An 18,401-nucleotide genomic window follows, 5' to 3' on the forward strand; every position below is an offset into this window, starting at 1 on the left:
CACGCGGACATAGACGTCCGTTTCGTTCGCCCCGTTGGGCCAAGTTTTTTGTCCGGATGATCCAAACGGACAAAATGGGTCGCCACATTGGAGTTGCTCTTAGCAGCTTGTCGGATCCCCGCATCGCTCCCGCATCGGGCGGTCGCTACCCTAGCCGTCGTCGAGCCCCGATCTAGTCCCTCCTCTCCTCCCGTCGCTGCCGCGTGATGCCGTCGGGCTAAGCCCGGGGGCAGATGGCGGTGACAGGGTTCTCTCTTTCTCTCCCGCGGCTTGGGGTGGGGCGGGGCCCCTGGCGTGTGGAGGCGGCTAGTTGGGTCCTGCGGTGCGACAACCGGCCCTACCTCACAGCGGGGCGGGCTGCTCTGCTGCCAATTGGATTTTGGATTGGCTGCGACATGGAGGGCCTGGTGGATGGATCGGTTGTACATGTGGTCTGGCCTCCGGTCAGATCTGGTCTGGCCGGTGCGGCCTGCTCCATGCGCGGCGGCGGTGATCGATGGCGGTGCAGTGCATGCGAGGCTGGATGGAGGTTCCTCAAGCGGATCCGGGTGAAAACCCTACTCTTGACTCATTGTCAAGGCCGGCGATGGTGGCGTTTTCTGTGTCGTCCCCTTCCTGAAGGCATCATCGTGATTAAGCTCTAGACCCCTATCTGACACCTTCAAGGGAAACCCTAGATCGATCGATTAGATTACACCGACGCTCTTGTGTCGTATCCCTCTTTGGGGCATCATTTTTGAAGTTATGCATATGCTCGAGGGACGAGTGGACGGCATCTGCGGTGGATCGGCGTTCCATGTGATGCATCAACGACGTGGAGTCTCGGCGACGTGGCGCCGCATGGCCTCGACGACAGATGTGTGATGATGGACGCACGTAGGAAGGAGGTGTTGTCTGGCGCCGTGGTGGTGTCAACAGCAGGTCTGGCAAGGTCGATGCTTCAATATCTGCTCTAAAGATGGATCAATGGAAGACGACAATGACGACCTATGAGAGTGTGTCCGCTTTGTGCCCCAGGCCTGTGTGGCTTGGTTGGGGCGTCCCGCTTTACATGTTAGGCTTAGGTAAGAGGTCTGGGTATTCAGTTCACTCTTTCTGCACCCCTCATCAATGGATAGGAATAACGACAAATGTTATCAAGATGGTGGCTTCAGACATATTGATGCATTATTTTGTATGGTCGTTGCGATTACTTAATAAAGTGGCTGAATACATTTCTCAAATGTGGAGGCTGGGGGTCATCCTCCATTTAAAAAGAAAATTAGAGGGTGGTTAGAATTTTGATATAATCAATAGCCATCAGTACCACCGCTCCGAGCTCACGTGGTTGCAATTCTCAAGATGATAACTACACACACGCTTTTGAACGTTCACATGTGTGCCTTGAACTATTTTAGGATTTGCTCAAACAAAACATGTGTGATAACTATCGTTTAATATAGGACCATTGTGAAGCAAGATGAACTCTGTTTAATGATGTCGCCATACCAGTCAAGCAGGCTCGTTTCTCATCGGGAACTGCGCATGATGATGCTATATCTGATCTATATGGCATGACATGCACACTGAGGTGCGTGCTTACAGCTTATGATGGTGCGTTGAAATATGCAAAAGTTTGGGTTATCCCCCACCCGCCACCCCAGCGACGGGGGGCCTCGTGTTGCACAATGTGCCATTACAACAGGGTTTTGTGAAGTGTTTTGTGTAAGGGATGCATTCATGGATCTCCTATACAATGTAGGGGACAATACTGAGCACAAGACCTTGGGAGAAGTACTGTTGAGTCATACAATGCCCGAGGAAGGAAATAGAAGTCATGGAGAAGATCCGTCAAGCCCATCCACAAGCAACCAATGGCGCCCGTCTTCTCGCCATGACAGCTATTGCGTGCTTTCCCAAAAGGAACCTAACAATCCCAATTCAAGTGCAAAGTCTTATAACAAGCAACTGATATCGTTTTTGGCAATACGTTACTGTATTAGCCACAGATATCAGGAAGTGATCAGACGTCCACTCGATGCAGCTTGTGTCATCAACAGACATACTCTGTCACATACCATGGTCACATGTACCCGTCAAGACAAGTACTTTTGGTGTTTTTATGCATTCAATTAGAGAAGACCCTAGAAATACTAGGTTATAGGATAGGATATCTTATTCTCTGCAAATTCATGTTTGAACCCCCTAAAATTACGAGATGATTAAAATTAAACTAGATAACATGTGACTACTGAGCGATCATATTTTGGCTAAACATTCCCGTCGACTGCGAGGTGTCTGTGTGACTTCATAAAATCTTAAGATGCTATGCCGGTTCAGTCTCTCGAAGATGTTCATAGGCGTAGAGTGTGTACGTGTGCGTGAGTTCATAGGGATGAGTGTATGCGAACGACTTTAATTATACTGTATTAAGAAAAGGCAAACCAGTATTTTTTTCATTTCTTTTCTTTTGGACTCAGCAATTATCATACTACCGTTGTAGCGTGCCGCGTGTATACGGGCCAGCTAGCTGGTGAGATAGCGGGGTTCCATAAGGGCCCACGTGCAAATTGCAAAAGAATTTCCAGCACAGTCTACGCCCGAGAGAGCAGCCGGGGGATCTCCCACCCCACCCATATAACGAGCGCGCCACGACGGCGGTGGACTCCAGTTCCAGTTCCACGGCGCCTACGATAGCCTCGCCTCATCGCCTCCCCTGCTCTCCACGCTCCTCCTCGACGGCGGTGAACTAAGCAGAGAGGACAGAAGTGTCCGAGCTCCGAGGGGCCGACGCGGGAGGAGCGAGGCGGCGCCCCCTTCCCCGCCGGCTCTCCTGTCCTCTCCTTGCAGGGAGGGAGGAACTTCGCGGCGCAATTTCGAGGTTCGTTCTTCCTCCCCAGATTCTTCCATTTACAGTCTACCAGTGGGCACTCCTGCGAATCTTGTTCTGGCCAAGTCTGGTAAGATCATTTCCATGTGTTGGTTCGATTGCTTCAGACACTTCTACCAGTTATTATAACCCCCTTCGGATCTTGCCCCCAAAGCGTCTCAGAACAATTTACCGTTTGAAGACCCAGTTTAATCTGCACCATCATTGTCTTGGTAGCACTCAACTGCTTGCCGGTAGCTTTGTCGACACTTTTGCCATTGGTATCGTGTGCAAGTACTACCATCTGTTGCATCTCCCAGTTTTCAGTTGGCATGTCGTGGTTGCAAAATATATATTTTTTCGAGAAATATTGTGGTTGCAAAATAGTATGGCGTTATTATCAGCGCTGTCGCCCTCGTCGCCGTGGGGCGCGGTCCCTGGAAGGCGAGTGATAAGATATGCAAGCTCCTCTGTTTGTCACCAGTTTTTAAGAAAAGTCTGGCTTGTGCAAAGGAGGGGGTAGGTGCACGGCTGCATGTGACTGTTATCACATCTGGCCAATTGGCCTCGCCATCATCAGCTCGCCTTCCATTAAAAAATCGTGCAAGGACGAATACTGCTACTATATGTTTTCTGATCTTAGCGTCGGCATCACGGACGTTTTGGCTTTTGGGTTGTCACTAGATGCTGATCACTGCTGCATTTTTCTTGTTTAGGACCCAGAGCTTTTGAAAAAGAAAAATATTCCTGTTGGGGATGTCAGAAGTTTCTGCTTAATTATACGGTGAGACAGTGAGAGAGAGATGGTTACTTTTGGAGGCATCTTCTGCGTGGTTATTCTGGCTGTGATGCTCCCCTGCTTGGATGTTGCACTGGGGCAAAGTACTGACCCTTCCGAAGGTAATCTTCTGCTTGCGTGTGTAGTTCATAATTTGCTATCTTGTATGTTACTGCTACCATTCTGAAAGAAAGAAAGAAAAACAAGGAAAATCGATTGATATCTGATGTTCAGTTCAGACAGTAATTTCTCACTATGTTATATTCTGTTTCTTATTTGTTAGAAGGGAGAGAGAGGGATTGTTGCGGAATAGTTCGTTGTATTGCTTGAGCCTCATGGGCATATATATAGTAGTACATATGATCATCTTGGAGTACAAGGCAAGGTAGAATAATATCCTACGCTATCCTAGCTTTCCTAATAATCACGATACTCAACATCCCCCGCAGTTACAACGGTAGCGAAGCAGACGGTGAGACTGGAGAATAATCCGAAGGTAAGCCAACGGACACCCCCCCTACAGTCGTAACGGTCGATGCATCGTGGAGTCATGGCTGGAGTGGAAACCGACGAGGTTGCTCAAGCGAAGTGGTAGCCCTTTGTGCCGTTTGTCGATGTAGCCGAGAGGGTATGTGGTAGGACCGTGGTCGAGGTAGCCGTGCGAAGAATGCCGTGGTCGATGTCGAGTCAGGGTAGCCGGTGTCGAGGTAGTGGTGTGCCGGAAGGAGGATGGTGTTGACGAGGCGTCGCACCGGGTGTGCCAAAGCTGCGGACACGTTGTAGACGAAGGCACGCGTCGGTGTTGCCAGCACCGGGCATGCGAAGACGGACGAAGACGAAGTTGACGAAGCGCCGCACCAGGCTTGCCAGGCCCGGCGACACGATGAAGGCACGCATCGGTGTAGCCAGCACCGGGCATGCGGAGACCGGGACCTGCACGAGTTGTTCGCCATGTCGAGGAATCGAAGGGCCAGCAGAGAAGAAGACTCGACGACGGTTGTGGCGCCAATCGACGTGGAGGCCGATGTCACCATGGTGGTCGGAGTAGACGAAGTGGTCGGGGCAGACGACGGCGACGAGCTGGTGCTGGACGAAGACGAACATGGTGGACGGACGACGGTGGCGGCGGCAGCGGCCAAGGAAGAGCGGCGGCCTAATGGCGGCGGCGGCTAGGTTAGGAGTTCGGCGGCGGTGCTCGAAGAAGGCAAAGAACCCTGACAGCGTGACGAAGACCGGCGCGGACGGTGGCGTTCCCGCGCCAAGGGAGACGGCGCGGTGCATACCACGGGAGGTCGACGCGAGGTGACGGCGAAGTGGACCGCGGGCCATGGCGCTACAACCCAAAGGGGCGACGCAGCGGCAACGGGCAGGTCGGGGCGACGGCAGGAAAACCTCGGGGTGGCGGCGGGGACCACGGGCCGCGGCGCTACAACCCGAAGGGGCGGCGGAGCGCGGCTCGGTGCAACCGCGAGGACGGCGGCGTGGACCGCGTGCCACGCTCGCTACGGCCTGACGGGGCGACGCAGCGGCGGCGCGAGGGTCGGTGCAGCCACGGGGATGACCTGGAGCGGTCGGCCTCGGGGCGGCGGTGGACCGCGGGCCGCGGCACTACGGCTCGAAGGGGCGACACAGCGGTGACACGGGTCGGTGCAGCCGGGAGAAGAACCACGGGGCGGCGGTGTTGCGACCCGAAGGGGCGACACAGCGGCAGCCCGTTGCTCGATCGATGGATGGCGCGCTGAACTCGAGGATGATCTACACGGGACCTGCAGAGGCGCGTGCAACTGACGGGCCAGGTTGGTCGCACGAGTAGATGGGGCGAATCGCGGCGGCGAGCTAGTGATCAAGCCGATCGCGCACGAGGTCGGGGACGCCGCTTGGTGGAGGCGGGGTGGCAGGGGAGTCCGACATGAAGCCGGCGGTGCCGGATGGCGTGGGATGTCGTCCGGACGAGCGCGTCAGCACCGGCACCCGGGCTGCCAAAGTAGCGCCGGCGCCCGGGCAGCGAGGCCCGGGTGACCAACAGAGCAGCGGCGCCCGAGTTGAGGCTTCCGACGAGCCTGACGCAGCCGAGGACAGCCGGGGTAGGCCGCCGTGCAGACGCGGCGGAGGCGGGTGACGTGGATCGATGGGCGGGCCGGCGCGCGAACAACAGCTATGACTGGCCGCCACACCGCGCGAGGCCGCCAGCGGGGCGATGTAGGAGTCCGGTCGGAGCAGGGCGGCGACACCCGGCGCAGCGCGACGGCGGGCCGACGCACGGACGGCGGCTGTGAGGGGTCGCCTGTCGCGCGAGGCCGCCGGGTCGGTGAAGAGGTGGCCGGTCGCGCCGGTGTTGGAGTAGAGGCGCACGGGGGTCGACGACGACGACGGGTGACACAAACCTGATCACATAGATCGGAAAACCAAAAAGAAAAACGCCAATCAAAACGACCGGCGAGAGAGAGAAAAACCCGGATCAAAGGATCAGGAAAAAGACTCTAGGGCAGCTGGTCAACACGGCCGGCGGACGAACCCTAGGTACGGGCGGCGCGGCCCCCGGCGGCGGTCATGAAGGCCGACCGCCCCGGGGGCGGTGCGCGGGTGCGGAAGCGGAAGCGGCTAGGGTTTAGAACCCGGAAACTGATAGTATATTAGAAGGGAGAGAGAGGGATTGTTGCGGAATAGGTCGTTGGATTGCTTGAGCCTCATGGGCATATATATAGTACTCCCTCCGTCCCAAAATAAGTGTCTTGAGCTTAGTACAAATTTGTACTAGATCTAGTACAAAGTTGAGACACTTATTTTGGGACGGAGGGAGTAGTACATATGATCATCTTGGAGTACAAGGCAAGGTAGAATAATATCCTACACTATCCTAGCTTTCCTAATAATCACGATACTCAACATTATTTGCAACCTTCCACGCAAATTGAATGTTTTGTTTTTCATAATAATGCAGTTGATGCACTCGGGGCTATAAAGGGAAGCTTACTTGATCCTATGAATAACCTTGAGAACTGGAACAGGGGAGATCCATGCACTTCTAATTGGACAGGAGTTTTCTGCCACATCATCAATGATGCGCTTCATGTGACAGAATTGTATGATCACTACTTCTATCTAATCTGTTCATAATATCTTCACTTCTGTTTATTCATTCTATGAGCTCTCTATTTATCAACAGACAAGATTGTTTACAAGCAGTAGCCTTTCCAATTAAATGCTAATGTCTATGTGTTATGTGGATCACTAATAAAATATATGTTTTCTGCATGCACCTATAAGAAACTAATTAATGTCTTAAACTTAAAAGTATCTCATGGTCATAATAACCAGTTTAATCGAAGGCAAAACAGGAACTACCTTTACTTGTAAGGGGTAACTGTGCATCTCCCTTGTCCTTTGATATTGATGACTTGTCCCACGATATTTTCATGTAGTTTTGATTGTTATAGGTGATATATTATTTGTAAGATTGATTATTTCAGCGTACTATGCAACCTGTCATGTTCCTGATAGCATATATTTTATTCAATGCAGACAGTTATTTAAGAGGAACCTGTCTGGAACTTTGGCACCAGAGGTCAGTCTTTTATCTCAGCTGAAAACACTGTAAGTATTACCCTGATTGTGAAGTTACTGATTTACTTAAGTTCTTATGCAGTTGTTAAATATTAAGACTTGCTACACTTCAGTATTATCAACGTATACAAATTCATGGTGTCTAGTAGCAATGTGATACAAAGGCTTAAATTATCCTACACTATGGAATTACTGAAGAGAGTAACCAGTCAGTAAAACTATAATCCTATCCCGATGTTGATTGCTTGTCTCATGCTTATAGTAGCTGTCATGTTTACTCTGAAGCTGTTCTATCCTAATACTAAATGATTCTTATTTTTCATGAAGGGATTTTATGTGGAACAATTTAACAGGCAGCATCCCAAAAGAGATAGGAAACATCACTACACTCAAACTTATGTAAGTGCTTGCTTTCTGTTGACTTCCCCCCTTCGATATGCAAAGAAATCATTGGAACCTTCTAAGAGACATAATTTGTCTGTTCCTTTGCTGCTAAACCCATGCAAGATCTTTTTGGCGCAGAAGTTCTTGCACAATAGATACTGTATACATAAAAAAAACACTTAGTATCATTTATTATTTTTACATGAGGAATAATCACAGCAACATCCCAATATGTATGTAACAAATTATGCCAATTGTTAAGTTTTATGCCTTTTGCAGACTATTGAATGGCAATCAGCTCTCTGGTTTCCTACCAGATGAGATTGGCAACCTTCAGAACTTGAACAGGTTACAAATTGACCAAAACCAAATACTGGGACCGATACCGAAGTCATTTGCCAACTTAAGACATGTGAAACATCTGTAAGAAATGTTCATTTCCATTTTCCCTATGCTTTGCTAATTGATGTTCAATGTGAACTTAGCTCTAACCTCTGTTTTCCATTCATTTCAGCCACATGAACAATAATTCATTAAGTGGGAAAATTCCATCTGAATTGTGGAGAATCCCATTACTTCTTCACCTGTATGTGGAAGTCTATTTCTTTCCCAAAATTTTCTCCTTGTGAAAGTTTAGTAGGAATTATGGATCTGATATTTGTTTTCCGATGTAACCAACACTTGCACATTTGCAGGCTTGTTGATAACAACAATTTGTCTGGACCTCTTCCTACAGAATTAGCAAAGGCACCTGCTTTGAAAATATTGTGTGTGCCCCATTCGCACATTCTGAATAGAACTTTTTCTCATAAAAGGAAAAGAAAAACACCTGTTTCTTATATTCATATGTTTCTGTTTCTAGTCAGGCTGACAACAATAACTTCAGTGGAAGTTCCATCCCTGCTACATACAGCAACATAAAAACACTGTTAAAGCTGTGAGTGTGATCTTTTCTTTCTCTGTACTTACACGTTTGTCTTCTTATTTTATAGTACAATTTTAAATATGTCTGTATAATGATTTAGTTCCAGTTTTATTAAGCAACATCTCAACATGCCAATGTCTAGTATCCGTAATTCTTACACTTACACCGAGTTCGTGGAACTGAGAGAACGTTTCTTGTGTTATCAGGAGTCTTAGGAACTGCAACTTGCAGGGCGCTATTCCTGATCTGAGTGCCATATCTGAACTTGGATATTTGTGAGTGCACTAGCCCTGCTAAAAGTACATGTCATAGTTATTTTCCAATTATTGTCTTTTGATGTTATGGCTTGCACTTTGAACGTGGCATACCTTATACTCCTTGTTACTGATGATTTATGCTTGAAATAGCATTTTGACAACCCATTTTAGTTCATGCATTTCAGGAAATAACTCCACAGGTGTCTAAGCTACTATTACTCGCATGCATTTTCAGGGATCTTAGCTGGAACAAACTGACAGGACCAATACCAACTAATCAGCTTGCATCAAATATCACTACTCTGTATGTACCTCCGATAATGTTTGTATATTGTCTTTAGTCACTCGACTAATTTCTGTTTTCTGTCAGTGATTTGTCACACAACATGCTTAATGGAACTGTCCCGTTGAACTTCTCAGGGCTTCCTAATCTTCAGCTTTTGTAAGTATACCATTTAGGCCATGTTTGGCATTGCGCTGGATTATCATACTGTTTGCCCAACCCACTTGTGCCAACTATAGTCTTTGTTTGAACCATTCTTGCATATTCTATTGGATAATTTTTCACAAAAGATTATAAAATAAGCACAGAAAAACACAGTTCAGCAACCGCAAACTGAGCCTTAGTTTCCTAAATCCTGTTTCAGACATCTTTCTGTCTTACTGCAAACGTAAATAATGTGAACTCTAGATCATATCTTATTAAGTGAAGGCTCGAGGTTATATTATTTTCTGCAGGTATTTATTGATCAACTCATTGTTGGTTTACAAGCAATACTCACTTTTATTTAGATTGATACAAAATCACCCTGTATGAGTTGTTTATTTTTCTAATTGCAAATACAGGCATACATAAATAGTTTCTATGTAATCAATACTCCTTATGCTTTATTTTTCTAGATGTGCATGACAAGTTCATTTTACAGGTCAGTTGAAAACAACCGTCTAGATGGTGCTGTTCCCTCGGAAATCTGGAATGACATCGTTCTTACTGGAAATCGAAGCCTTGTTCTGTATGATCCCTTTTGCAGATATTTTTCCTAATAGTATCAACTATATATATATATATATATATATATATATATATATATATATATATATATATATATATATATATATATATATATATATGTAATACATTTTTTGATCATGCAGGGACTTCCAAAATAATTCCCTGAAGACTATTCCGGCTGCATTTAATCCTCCCCAAAATGTTACTGTAATGTATGTTCTCATACATATGCCATGCTTTGTCATGCATCAGCAATTTGCATTCCCACATAAACATATCTACTCCCTCCGTTCCTAAATATAATTCTTTGTAGAGATTCACTCATTTTGCACCGTATGTAGTCCATAGTGAAATCTCTACAAAGACTTATATTTAGGAACGGAGGGAGTATATTATCTGTTCAAATGCATGCTGTGAACATGCAAGTATTTTGTAGCTGATCTCCGTTTTGGTGGTCAGCACCACCTTTGTTGCCTAGTTAGAGTTGCTACAAATCTCCCTTTCTGAATTTGAGAATAAATATAAGTAACTAGAAATTGATTTCGCAACGCATACTTGTATCTGTTGTAAACTGAAATATAATGTAATTGATTGTAATCACCACTGTTGTCATTTTGTGCAGGTTGTATGGAAACCCTGTCTGTGGGAATTCTAGTGGAGCTCCGATAGACAGCCTCTGTCAACCCCAGTCTGTAAACCAGCAAACCTCTAGACAGCAACAAGACTCTAGCCTAATTTGTTCACCTTGCCCATCGGATAAAAATTACGAGTACAACCCATCATCACCTATACCGTGTTTTTGTGCCGTGCCACTTGGAGTTGGAATTCGACTGAAGAGTCCAGGAATCACAGACTTCAATCCTTATGAAGGTGCCTTCGGGGACAGCACAACGTCTTTATTGAAACTGTATATTTACCAGCTACATGTTGAGCACTACATATGGGAGGTGGGTCCAAGGCTCAACATGCACCTCAAGTTATTCCCAAGCAATACAAGTTTGTTCAATATGTCTGAGGTTGTGCGACTCCGACATGTACTTGCTGGATGGGAAATTACTCTTCCAGATATCTTTGGTCCATATGAGCTTCTCAATTTCACACTTGGTTCCTATGCGGATGGTACGTACACTTTGAAGATCAGTTGTACAAAGGCATAGTTTTATGACGAAAATTCTAATTTTAGGCCACGTGGGAGTACTAAATAGTGGCAATTTTATTTGTAGCCTTTCTGTTAGTTTGATCAGCGCAATTAATGGCTCCATGCAATGCAACACAACTACTCCCTCCGTTCCAAAATAGATGACTCAACTTTGTACTAAGTCATCGAAAGTTAGTACAAAGTTGAGTCATCTATTTTGGAACGGAGGGAGTATCTAGCACTTATCTTTGGCAAGTTATTCTGATTAAAAACTTTCAAAGACTGTAGAAGATAAAAAGGCATAGTTTGACTAATAATTGGTTTTTATTTCATTTTTGACTCATGATTCATTCGTTTCTATGTCGCCGATGTCCTCTGACCAGTTACTCCCATCTGTTACTAGTAACATGTCTGTTGTGCGTAATTTTTACAGAATATCCAAATGAAGCTTCATCAGGTTTAAGCAAAACGGCAATGGGTGCTATCCTGGCAAGCGCAATAGCTGCTGCTTTTGCACTTTCTGCAGTAGCCACTGTTCTTATAATGAGAAGGCGTTCAAGACACAGAAGTAGAACAGTTTCAAAACGTTCACGTAAGTCACTAATACTTTTGTAAGCAGTAAACTGATTATGCAAATAAACATTGCTAGCAGACACCTTATTCAAGAGGTAGCACCTGAAGATTTGCATCACATTACCATTTGCAGTGTCAAGATTTTCTGTCAAAATTGACGGTGTGAGGTGCTTTAAATTTGAAGAAATGGCTAGGGCCACCAATAATTTTGACCAATTAGCTCAAGTTGGTCAAGGAGGTTATGGAAAAGTCTATAGAGGAACTCTAGATGATGGGGAAATTGTAGCAATCAAACGGGCACATGAGGATTCTCTGCAAGGTTCGAAGGAGTTCTGCACGGAAATAGAGCTCCTATCCAGATTGCATCATCGCAATCTGGTTTCGTTAGTTGGCTATTGTGATGAAGCAGATGAACAGGTGCATCTCTTTTGTTTGCATTTGATATAGATATGATATTTTGTCAACATTACACTGATAAGAAGATGTGCTTAATGCTACACTGAAGGGCATTCCAATTAATTTATGTTATTCATGCTGTCATCGAAATTGTGTTTTTGCAGATGCTAGTTTATGAATACATGCCAAATGGTACTTTACGCGATCATCTTTCTTGTAAGTACACAGCAACCTTATATTATTCAAATTTTATTTAAGAAATTTACATTTTATTTTTAGTACTACATAGATTCTGTAGGCCCAGTTGGGTGGTCTGGGATCCCGGCCGATCCTGCTCACCCAAACTAGCAGGGCTCTTAATTCAAGATCATCTGTATACTCATCAGTTTAGTGAATCTTATTTGTAGGTGTGTTTTCATTAATTATATATAATTTGGAACTCTTGATAGTGTAGTACAATCATTGGAGCATTCAACCTGTCCAAATGTTTTCCTAGATTAATAAGCTCATCTTATGTTGCGATTTTTCCCCAATCGCAGCCAAGGCCAAACGATCTCCCGGTTTTGTGTTGAGGCTTCACATAGCATTGGGTGCCTCCAAGGGAATTCTGTATCTACACACTGATGCAAACCCTCCTATATTTCACCGTGATGTGAAGGCCAGTAACATTCTTCTGGACTCGAAATTTGTTCCAAAAGTGGCTGACTTTGGTCTTTCGAGGCTTGCTCCAGTGCCAGATATTGAAGGAACATTAGCAGGTCATGTTTCCACTGTTGTCAAGGGCACACCGGTAAGTATTAGTTACACCGGAGATACTACAGTTGCCGTGCTTTCTTGCAGAATAACAAGATATTTCTTTTATTTTCGTCAGGGATATCTTGATCCAGAATACTTCCTGACTCATAAATTGACGGATAAAAGTGACGTGTACAGCCTTGGTGTTGTGTTTCTTGAAATGTTGACTGGGATGAAGCCAATTGAGCATGGGAAAAACATAGTGCGAGAGGTAAATAATCTTCACTTAAAACTGTAATTTCAGCTAGCTTTTGGAAATTCACATAAAACATAAAACATGATGCAGCATGTTTAACTTATAATGAGGGGACATCAGCGGGCAGTGGCTCAACATGTTCATTTGTGCTTGCAGAAAATGGCAACATCATTCAGCATACATGAATTTAAGTGGAATGCAAACAGTTTACTAAAATAACTAAATTGTGTGCATGTTATAGGTAAACAAAGCGTACCAATCAGGCAATATTTCTGAAATCGTTGACAGACGGATGGGCCTGTGTCCTCCAGACTGCATCAATAGGTTCCTCTTGCTAGCAACCAAGTGCTGCCAGGATGAGACCGACGCGAGGCCTTCCATGTCGGAGATTGTCCGAGAACTCGAGGTCATCTTGAGGATGATGCCGGAGGCGGATCTTGTTCTGATGGATACTACGGACACAGACTCAGGTGACATGAGTAAATCCTTGTCAACTTCTTCAGCAACCGGAACTTCCTTTGTCACACAGACCTCTGGCAGTGTTAATGCAAGCAGCGGCGTCCTCTCCGAGGTGCTGGCTCCTCGCTGATCTTGGCATTTTTCATAGGATTTTAAGTTGTAAATGCGATGATGTTTTGTACAATTGACTTGTTACGCTCATGTCGTTTGTGTTGTAAATTAATTAATTAGTCAGCTTTGATGTAAACTAGAGAATGTGAATGAGAATAGCTGAGGAATATTGACATAGCTTGAGCTTTCCAGAAATTTAGAAGCTTCATGCACGCAGAGTGACATCAGCTGTGGTTCTCACTTATGCTGGACATTCCAGAATTTCAGAAGCTTCATGTGCACAGAATAATGAGTGATGATTAGCATCACGTACACGTAAGGATGGTGAGAAACATATTGCAGTGCTTGAGACACTGTATTAGCATAATATATAGGGGTTACGAATGCTAGATTACGGCACAGAACATTTCTTTACATGTAATCTAGGCCTACATATGCTGATAATTGGCTAGAGATATCGGTTTACCATAGCAGAAGGGTGATCACTGAGCACCCATATTTTCAGAAACAGGCCAACAAAAAGATGCAAAACAGATGACCTGGCAGGAGAGCCCACTAATACGAGAACATATTTGCCCAAAGTACATATATTTCAGGGTCTGATGGAACTAATAAGAAAACTACCGTCGCCCACGGAGTTTTCTTCTTTTAGCTCCTTTTAGAGGCTCAGGGCTGGAAGGGGGTTCAGAAACAGGTGAATCCGTCTGGTCAGGAACTTCCTGGGCTGAATCACTGTCCACATCAGCATTCTTATCATTAGGCTCAGCCTCTTTTCCATCTTCGATAGCTTTAGAAATGTAAATCTGCAACAAATAAAGAATAGCATGTGAAGGGCTGTAGATGTATGACCCGAAAATGCGACTAAATGTACATAAGAACAAATTGCTAGACCTGATGTTTATCACTGTTTGAGTATGCATGCAACACGATACCTCAGCTCAATGATACAAGGCACCACAAATTTTGGGTCTAACTTTGACCATCGATTTGACCAATAAAATATGAGTTATATGCACTAAAAAAGCATCATTTGCAACTTCTTTCAAAGGTGATGAGTCAATGTTTTTTTTTTGTGGTATATAACTCATATTGTATTGGTCAAATCGATGGTTAAAGATAAGACACAAAATATGAGGTGGCTTTGTATAAAGAAAAGGAGGGAAGAACATAGCAGTAGCAACCAGTTTACTACCCCTGTTTGTGTTATATATACATTAATATGCACTCTCTCGAATGTAATTTATGATGTCAGAAATTTATGGTCATGAGCCCCTTAATCAGGTCCCGCAAAAAAAAGACATCCTTAATTGGAAGTTGGGACAAGATTGCGAGTTTTTGCAGCAATGATAGGGAAGTTTATTTGTTCCAGATTAATGAGGAACTAGAGAAAAATAGTTAGTACCTTAAATCTGTCAGGCTCAGCCAATTCAAAGACCAATGAGTCCCCATCTTCCAAGTCATGGTGCATCGAGAAGCCTCTCCATCCACCACTCAGACCTGTTCGATTTCCGATGTATACAGCATCAAATTCAACACCTTCTTCATCCTCCAACACCATCTTATGTTCTCTGGGAGGCAGATGATCTTTGCAGAAACTAGAAGGGAGACCCTTGTGTAAAGGAAAATTCGTAACCGTGACTATTAGTTGATCTTGCATATGTATCAAAACTAGTTAAACAAAAATCCAGGGAACAACATCTTACAAGCCAAAAGCAGCTGGATACATGTGATCGAACCATGGTCTTGACAAACGACGGGTTGTCAGGGTCTAGACTATCTTGAAGTTTCTCAGCTCTTTTAAAAGCACGCTGTTGTTGTTGATAAGAAGAAATTCTCCCGGTGTATCCCCTACCATTGTCCACACTTTTACTTACCCTGGTCAACAAAGGAGAGTAACCAATTACCATGTCCAAGATTAATCAACAAAGTTAGTGAGACTACTACCTTCTGCGGCGCACAAAATCATCAAGTTCGGGAAACTGCAAAAACAAACAAATGACAGTCTAGTGTCAACATTAGCATGGCAAAGCAAAAACAAATTAAATCACTTCATGAACAAAATGAAGACAAAACTAAATCTGGGGACAAACCAAGGCACTAAGGAACAATTTTGTAGAGTACCCATTTGAGGAACTCCACAAAACGGGGTTAGCAAAGGCTTTGCTTTTTCGAATTTGCAGTTGTTACCTACACATTTAGAAGCAGAACAACACTATCTAACTTCATATAGCACACGTATTTCATATCCGTGTTAGCAGGGGCATCACGGCAGAGCAGTGTGTCCCCAAATGATCGCCGATGGAAATATACAAACCCCATCCCAACCGCATCAGATTGCAAGAATGAGAGAAACAACATTCAAGAAGGATATATCCCACTTCAAACTAAAGAAACTATTAAATAAAGACAACAATTACCTCACAGAATCAAATAAAGAGAAAACTACATCTGGGGACAAATCAAGGCACTAAGGAACCCATTTTTGTATAATATACCCATTTGAGGTTGCCATGCAAACAGGATTAGCAAATGATTTTTGTTTCTTTCGAATTTGCACTTTTTACCTACACGTTTAGAAGCAGAACAACAATATCTAACTTCATATAGCACAGGGTATGTCCTCCTTCAAACAGGGTATAATAATAAAAAAACTGTTTTTAAAATCAGAAACACGGCAAATCTAACGAAGCCATAAGGCCGGATTAAAAAGAGCGAGGACTCACATCATCCTTGTAGGAAACAGTGGTCCTGGCCCTGGAGGAGCGCCTGACTTCGGTGGTAGCCTCGAACTTCTTCCTGGACTTTGGGCTCGCCCGAGGAGTCTGCAGAATCAACGAAATCGATCGAATCAACCCACGGCAACCGCACGAGTTGAAGCCCGCACCTCACTAGAACTTCGCCCGGATTGAAAGTACAGTTGCTGCGATGCGCGCACCTTGTCCTGCTGCCTCGTGGCCTGGATCAGGCTCTTGGCCATCTTCGATATGCCCAAATCCTGCGGAAAGGAGGGAAAGAGGCAAAGAAATTAGTTTTGTGAAAGAAAGAAAGAAAGAAAATTCCGAAGCCACGGCGAAGAATCCAGAGACAAATCTGCAGTGGGTATCGTCGCGAAATGCCTCGTCTTTCGCGCATCTGCTCGTGAGAAAAGGGAGGAGAGGAAAGGGATTGGTCCGTGCTGGTTGGTTGGTGCGTTGGGTGTTCTCCGTGCGAGAGTACCAACCTCGAGGTGCTTGAGGTTGTCGAGGATCCGCTTCCGGCGCTCCTCCTCGTAGGCGGCGCCCGCGCCGCTGGCGCTGCTCGCCTCCGCCGTCGCCATGGGCCGGCTTCTCTGTCCTCTCTCTTTGTCCACGCGGAGAGCGAGACGCGGGTCAAAGGGGGTCAAAGTATTTTCGGGTCCTTTTGGGAGAGGAGTGGGAGGGAGGGGGGCGGGGCGGCATGCCTTTGTTGGAAAGACGCACACGGGTTTGGGATTTTGAATTTGAACGGAACGGAGGGGAGAAGGGAAGGGGATCCGACCGACGCGTCGCACGGCAACGGCGACGGCTGGTGTCGCCGTGCGGCTGCCAGGTGGGCCCAGGCGCTCGTTTACGGTTTTTCTTTTAGTATGGCACTCCTCATAGCACGGGGTATCATATGGGAGGCAATTCATCAGCAGAGCATGGCTCCGGCCACTGGCTATACAGCGCCGTCAGCCTATGTACGACGGCTGACTACACCCCTCCAAGTGTTGGTGCGGTTGCCAACGAAGTAGAGTAGGACAAGGAACACGCACCGGCTCATGGTATTTAAGGCGCGGTCGTCTCCCATGCCCTATCTTCCTCGTCGGTCGAAGTGAGGTTGATGATGGACCCGTCGTGGTCGGAGGCCGGCATGTGCACCACGGCGCGCTTGCGGCTCCCGGGGTTGTCGGCCACCCGTACCGACGCCAAAGGGCGTTGATGTCTGCTAGAACTATGTCGATATTTTTCCAAAAAAAAGGGATGATGCAGTATAGCGACGGTAAGTATTTTTCTCAGTGATGAGACCAAGGTTATCAAACCAGTAGGAGAACCTCCTTACACCACGTAAACAACACCTGCACACAAATAACAAATACTCGCAACCTGACGTGTTAAAGGGGTTGTCAGTCCCTTTCGGGTACGGCGCCTCAAGATAGGCAAATAACTTGAGGTAAAAGTGGTAGATAGGATAAATAGATCATGGAACAAATAAATTGCAGCAAGGTATTTTTGTATTTTTGGTTTAATAGATCTGAAAATAAATGGAAAGGAAAATAGATCGCAAAGGCAAATATGATGAAAAGTGACCCAGGGCCCGTAGGTTTCACTAGTGGCTTCTCCCGAGAAAAATAGCAAACGGTGGGAAAACAATTACTGTTGGGCAATTGATAGAACTTTAAATAATCATGTCGATATCCAGGCAATGATCATTATATAGGCATCACGTTCAAAATTAGTAGACTGACTCCTGCCTGCATCTACTACTATTACTCCACACATCGACCGCTATCCAGCATGTATCTAGTGTATTAGGTTCATGGAAAAACGAAGTAATGCAATAAGAATGATGACATGATGTAGACAAGATCTATTTATGTAAAAATAGAAGCCATTTTGTTATCCTTAATAGCAATGATACATATGTGTCGTTTCCCCTTCTTTCACTGGGATCAAACACCGTAAAATCGAAGCCATCACAAAGTATCGCTTCCCATTGCAAGATAAATAGATCAAGTAGGCCAAACAAAACCCAAATATCTGAGAAGAAATACGAGGTCATAAGCAATCATGCATATAAGAGATCAAATAAGACTCAAATAACTTTCATGGATAAAAAGATAGATCTGATCATAAACTCAAAGTTCATCGGATCCCAACAAGCACACCGTAGAAAGGCTTACATCATATGGATCTCCAAGAGACCATTGTATTGATAATCAAGAGAGAGAGAGAGAGAGAGGAAGCC

At 45.3% G+C, this 18,401-nt stretch overlaps 2 protein-coding genes across 5 annotated transcripts; one reads left to right on the forward strand and one right to left on the reverse strand.

The window, feature by feature from the left end:
• Positions 1-2,613: 2,613 nt before the first annotated feature.
• Positions 2,614-13,631, forward strand: LOC119348707 (probable LRR receptor-like serine/threonine-protein kinase At1g06840). 4 transcript variants are annotated; one of them, XM_037616679.1, is made up of 21 exons: positions 2,614-2,860; positions 3,565-3,748; positions 6,568-6,709; positions 7,149-7,220; positions 7,518-7,589; positions 7,854-7,997; positions 8,089-8,160; positions 8,270-8,341; positions 8,437-8,511; positions 8,706-8,774; positions 8,992-9,060; positions 9,127-9,198; positions 9,683-9,769; positions 9,912-9,980; positions 10,391-10,887; positions 11,340-11,498; positions 11,613-11,896; positions 12,040-12,091; positions 12,415-12,665; positions 12,747-12,881; positions 13,108-13,631. In XM_037616679.1, the coding sequence occupies exons 2-21, from the start codon at positions 3,652-3,654 to the stop codon at positions 13,453-13,455; spliced, it is 2,838 nt and encodes a 945-aa protein (XP_037472576.1). In that variant the 5' UTR covers positions 2,614-2,860; positions 3,565-3,651; the 3' UTR covers positions 13,456-13,631. The 4 variants fall into 4 exon arrangements, with proteins under 4 accessions (XP_037472576.1, XP_037472579.1, XP_037472577.1 ...); XM_037616682.1 differs by lacking the exon at positions 2,614-2,860 and adding an exon at positions 7,273-7,398 and having other exon boundaries at positions 3,617-3,748; positions 6,635-6,709; positions 7,149-7,191; XM_037616680.1 differs by lacking the exon at positions 2,614-2,860 and having other exon boundaries at positions 3,617-3,748; positions 6,635-6,709.
• Positions 13,632-13,758: 127 nt separating this feature from the next.
• Positions 13,759-16,862, reverse strand: LOC119348708 (B3 domain-containing protein Os05g0481400-like). The gene is made up of 7 exons (XM_037616683.1): positions 16,657-16,862; positions 16,372-16,431; positions 16,160-16,258; positions 15,381-15,415; positions 15,140-15,311; positions 14,839-15,045; positions 13,759-14,239 (listed from the first exon to the last, which is right to left on the reverse strand). Exons 1-7 carry the CDS (start codon positions 16,750-16,752, stop codon positions 14,057-14,059), a joined length of 852 nt encoding a protein of 283 aa, XP_037472580.1. The 5' UTR covers positions 16,753-16,862; the 3' UTR covers positions 13,759-14,056.
• Between the last annotated feature and the right edge of the window lie 1,539 nt (positions 16,863-18,401).

The sequence above is a fragment of the Triticum dicoccoides genome, chromosome 1B (genome assembly GCF_002162155.2).
Source record: "Triticum dicoccoides isolate Atlit2015 ecotype Zavitan chromosome 1B, WEW_v2.0, whole genome shotgun sequence".
Classification (NCBI taxonomy): Eukaryota; Viridiplantae; Streptophyta; class Magnoliopsida; order Poales; family Poaceae; genus Triticum; species Triticum dicoccoides.

Bases quoted from the DNA above. Each gene is read 5' to 3' on its own strand.
- LOC119348707 (XM_037616679.1), top strand. From the start codon at position 3,652: ATGGTTACTTTTGGAGGCATCTTCTGCGTGGTTATTCTGGCTGTGATG. The intron at 6,710-7,148 runs GTATGATCACTA...TATTCAATGCAG, and splicing joins GCGCTTCATGTGACAGAATT to ACAGTTATTTAAGAGGAACC. The intron at 7,590-7,853 runs GTAAGTGCTTGC...TGCCTTTTGCAG, and splicing joins ATCACTACACTCAAACTTAT to ACTATTGAATGGCAATCAGC.
- LOC119348708 (XM_037616683.1), bottom strand. From the start codon at position 16,752: ATGGCGACGGCGGAGGCGAGCAGCGCCAGCGGCGCGGGCGCCGCCTAC. The intron at 16,432-16,656 runs GTTGGTACTCTC...TCCTTTCCGCAG, and splicing joins ACAACCTCAAGCACCTCGAG to GATTTGGGCATATCGAAGAT. The intron at 15,046-15,139 runs GTAAGATGTTGT...CCTTTACACAAG, and splicing joins TATCCAGCTGCTTTTGGCTT to GGTCTCCCTTCTAGTTTCTG.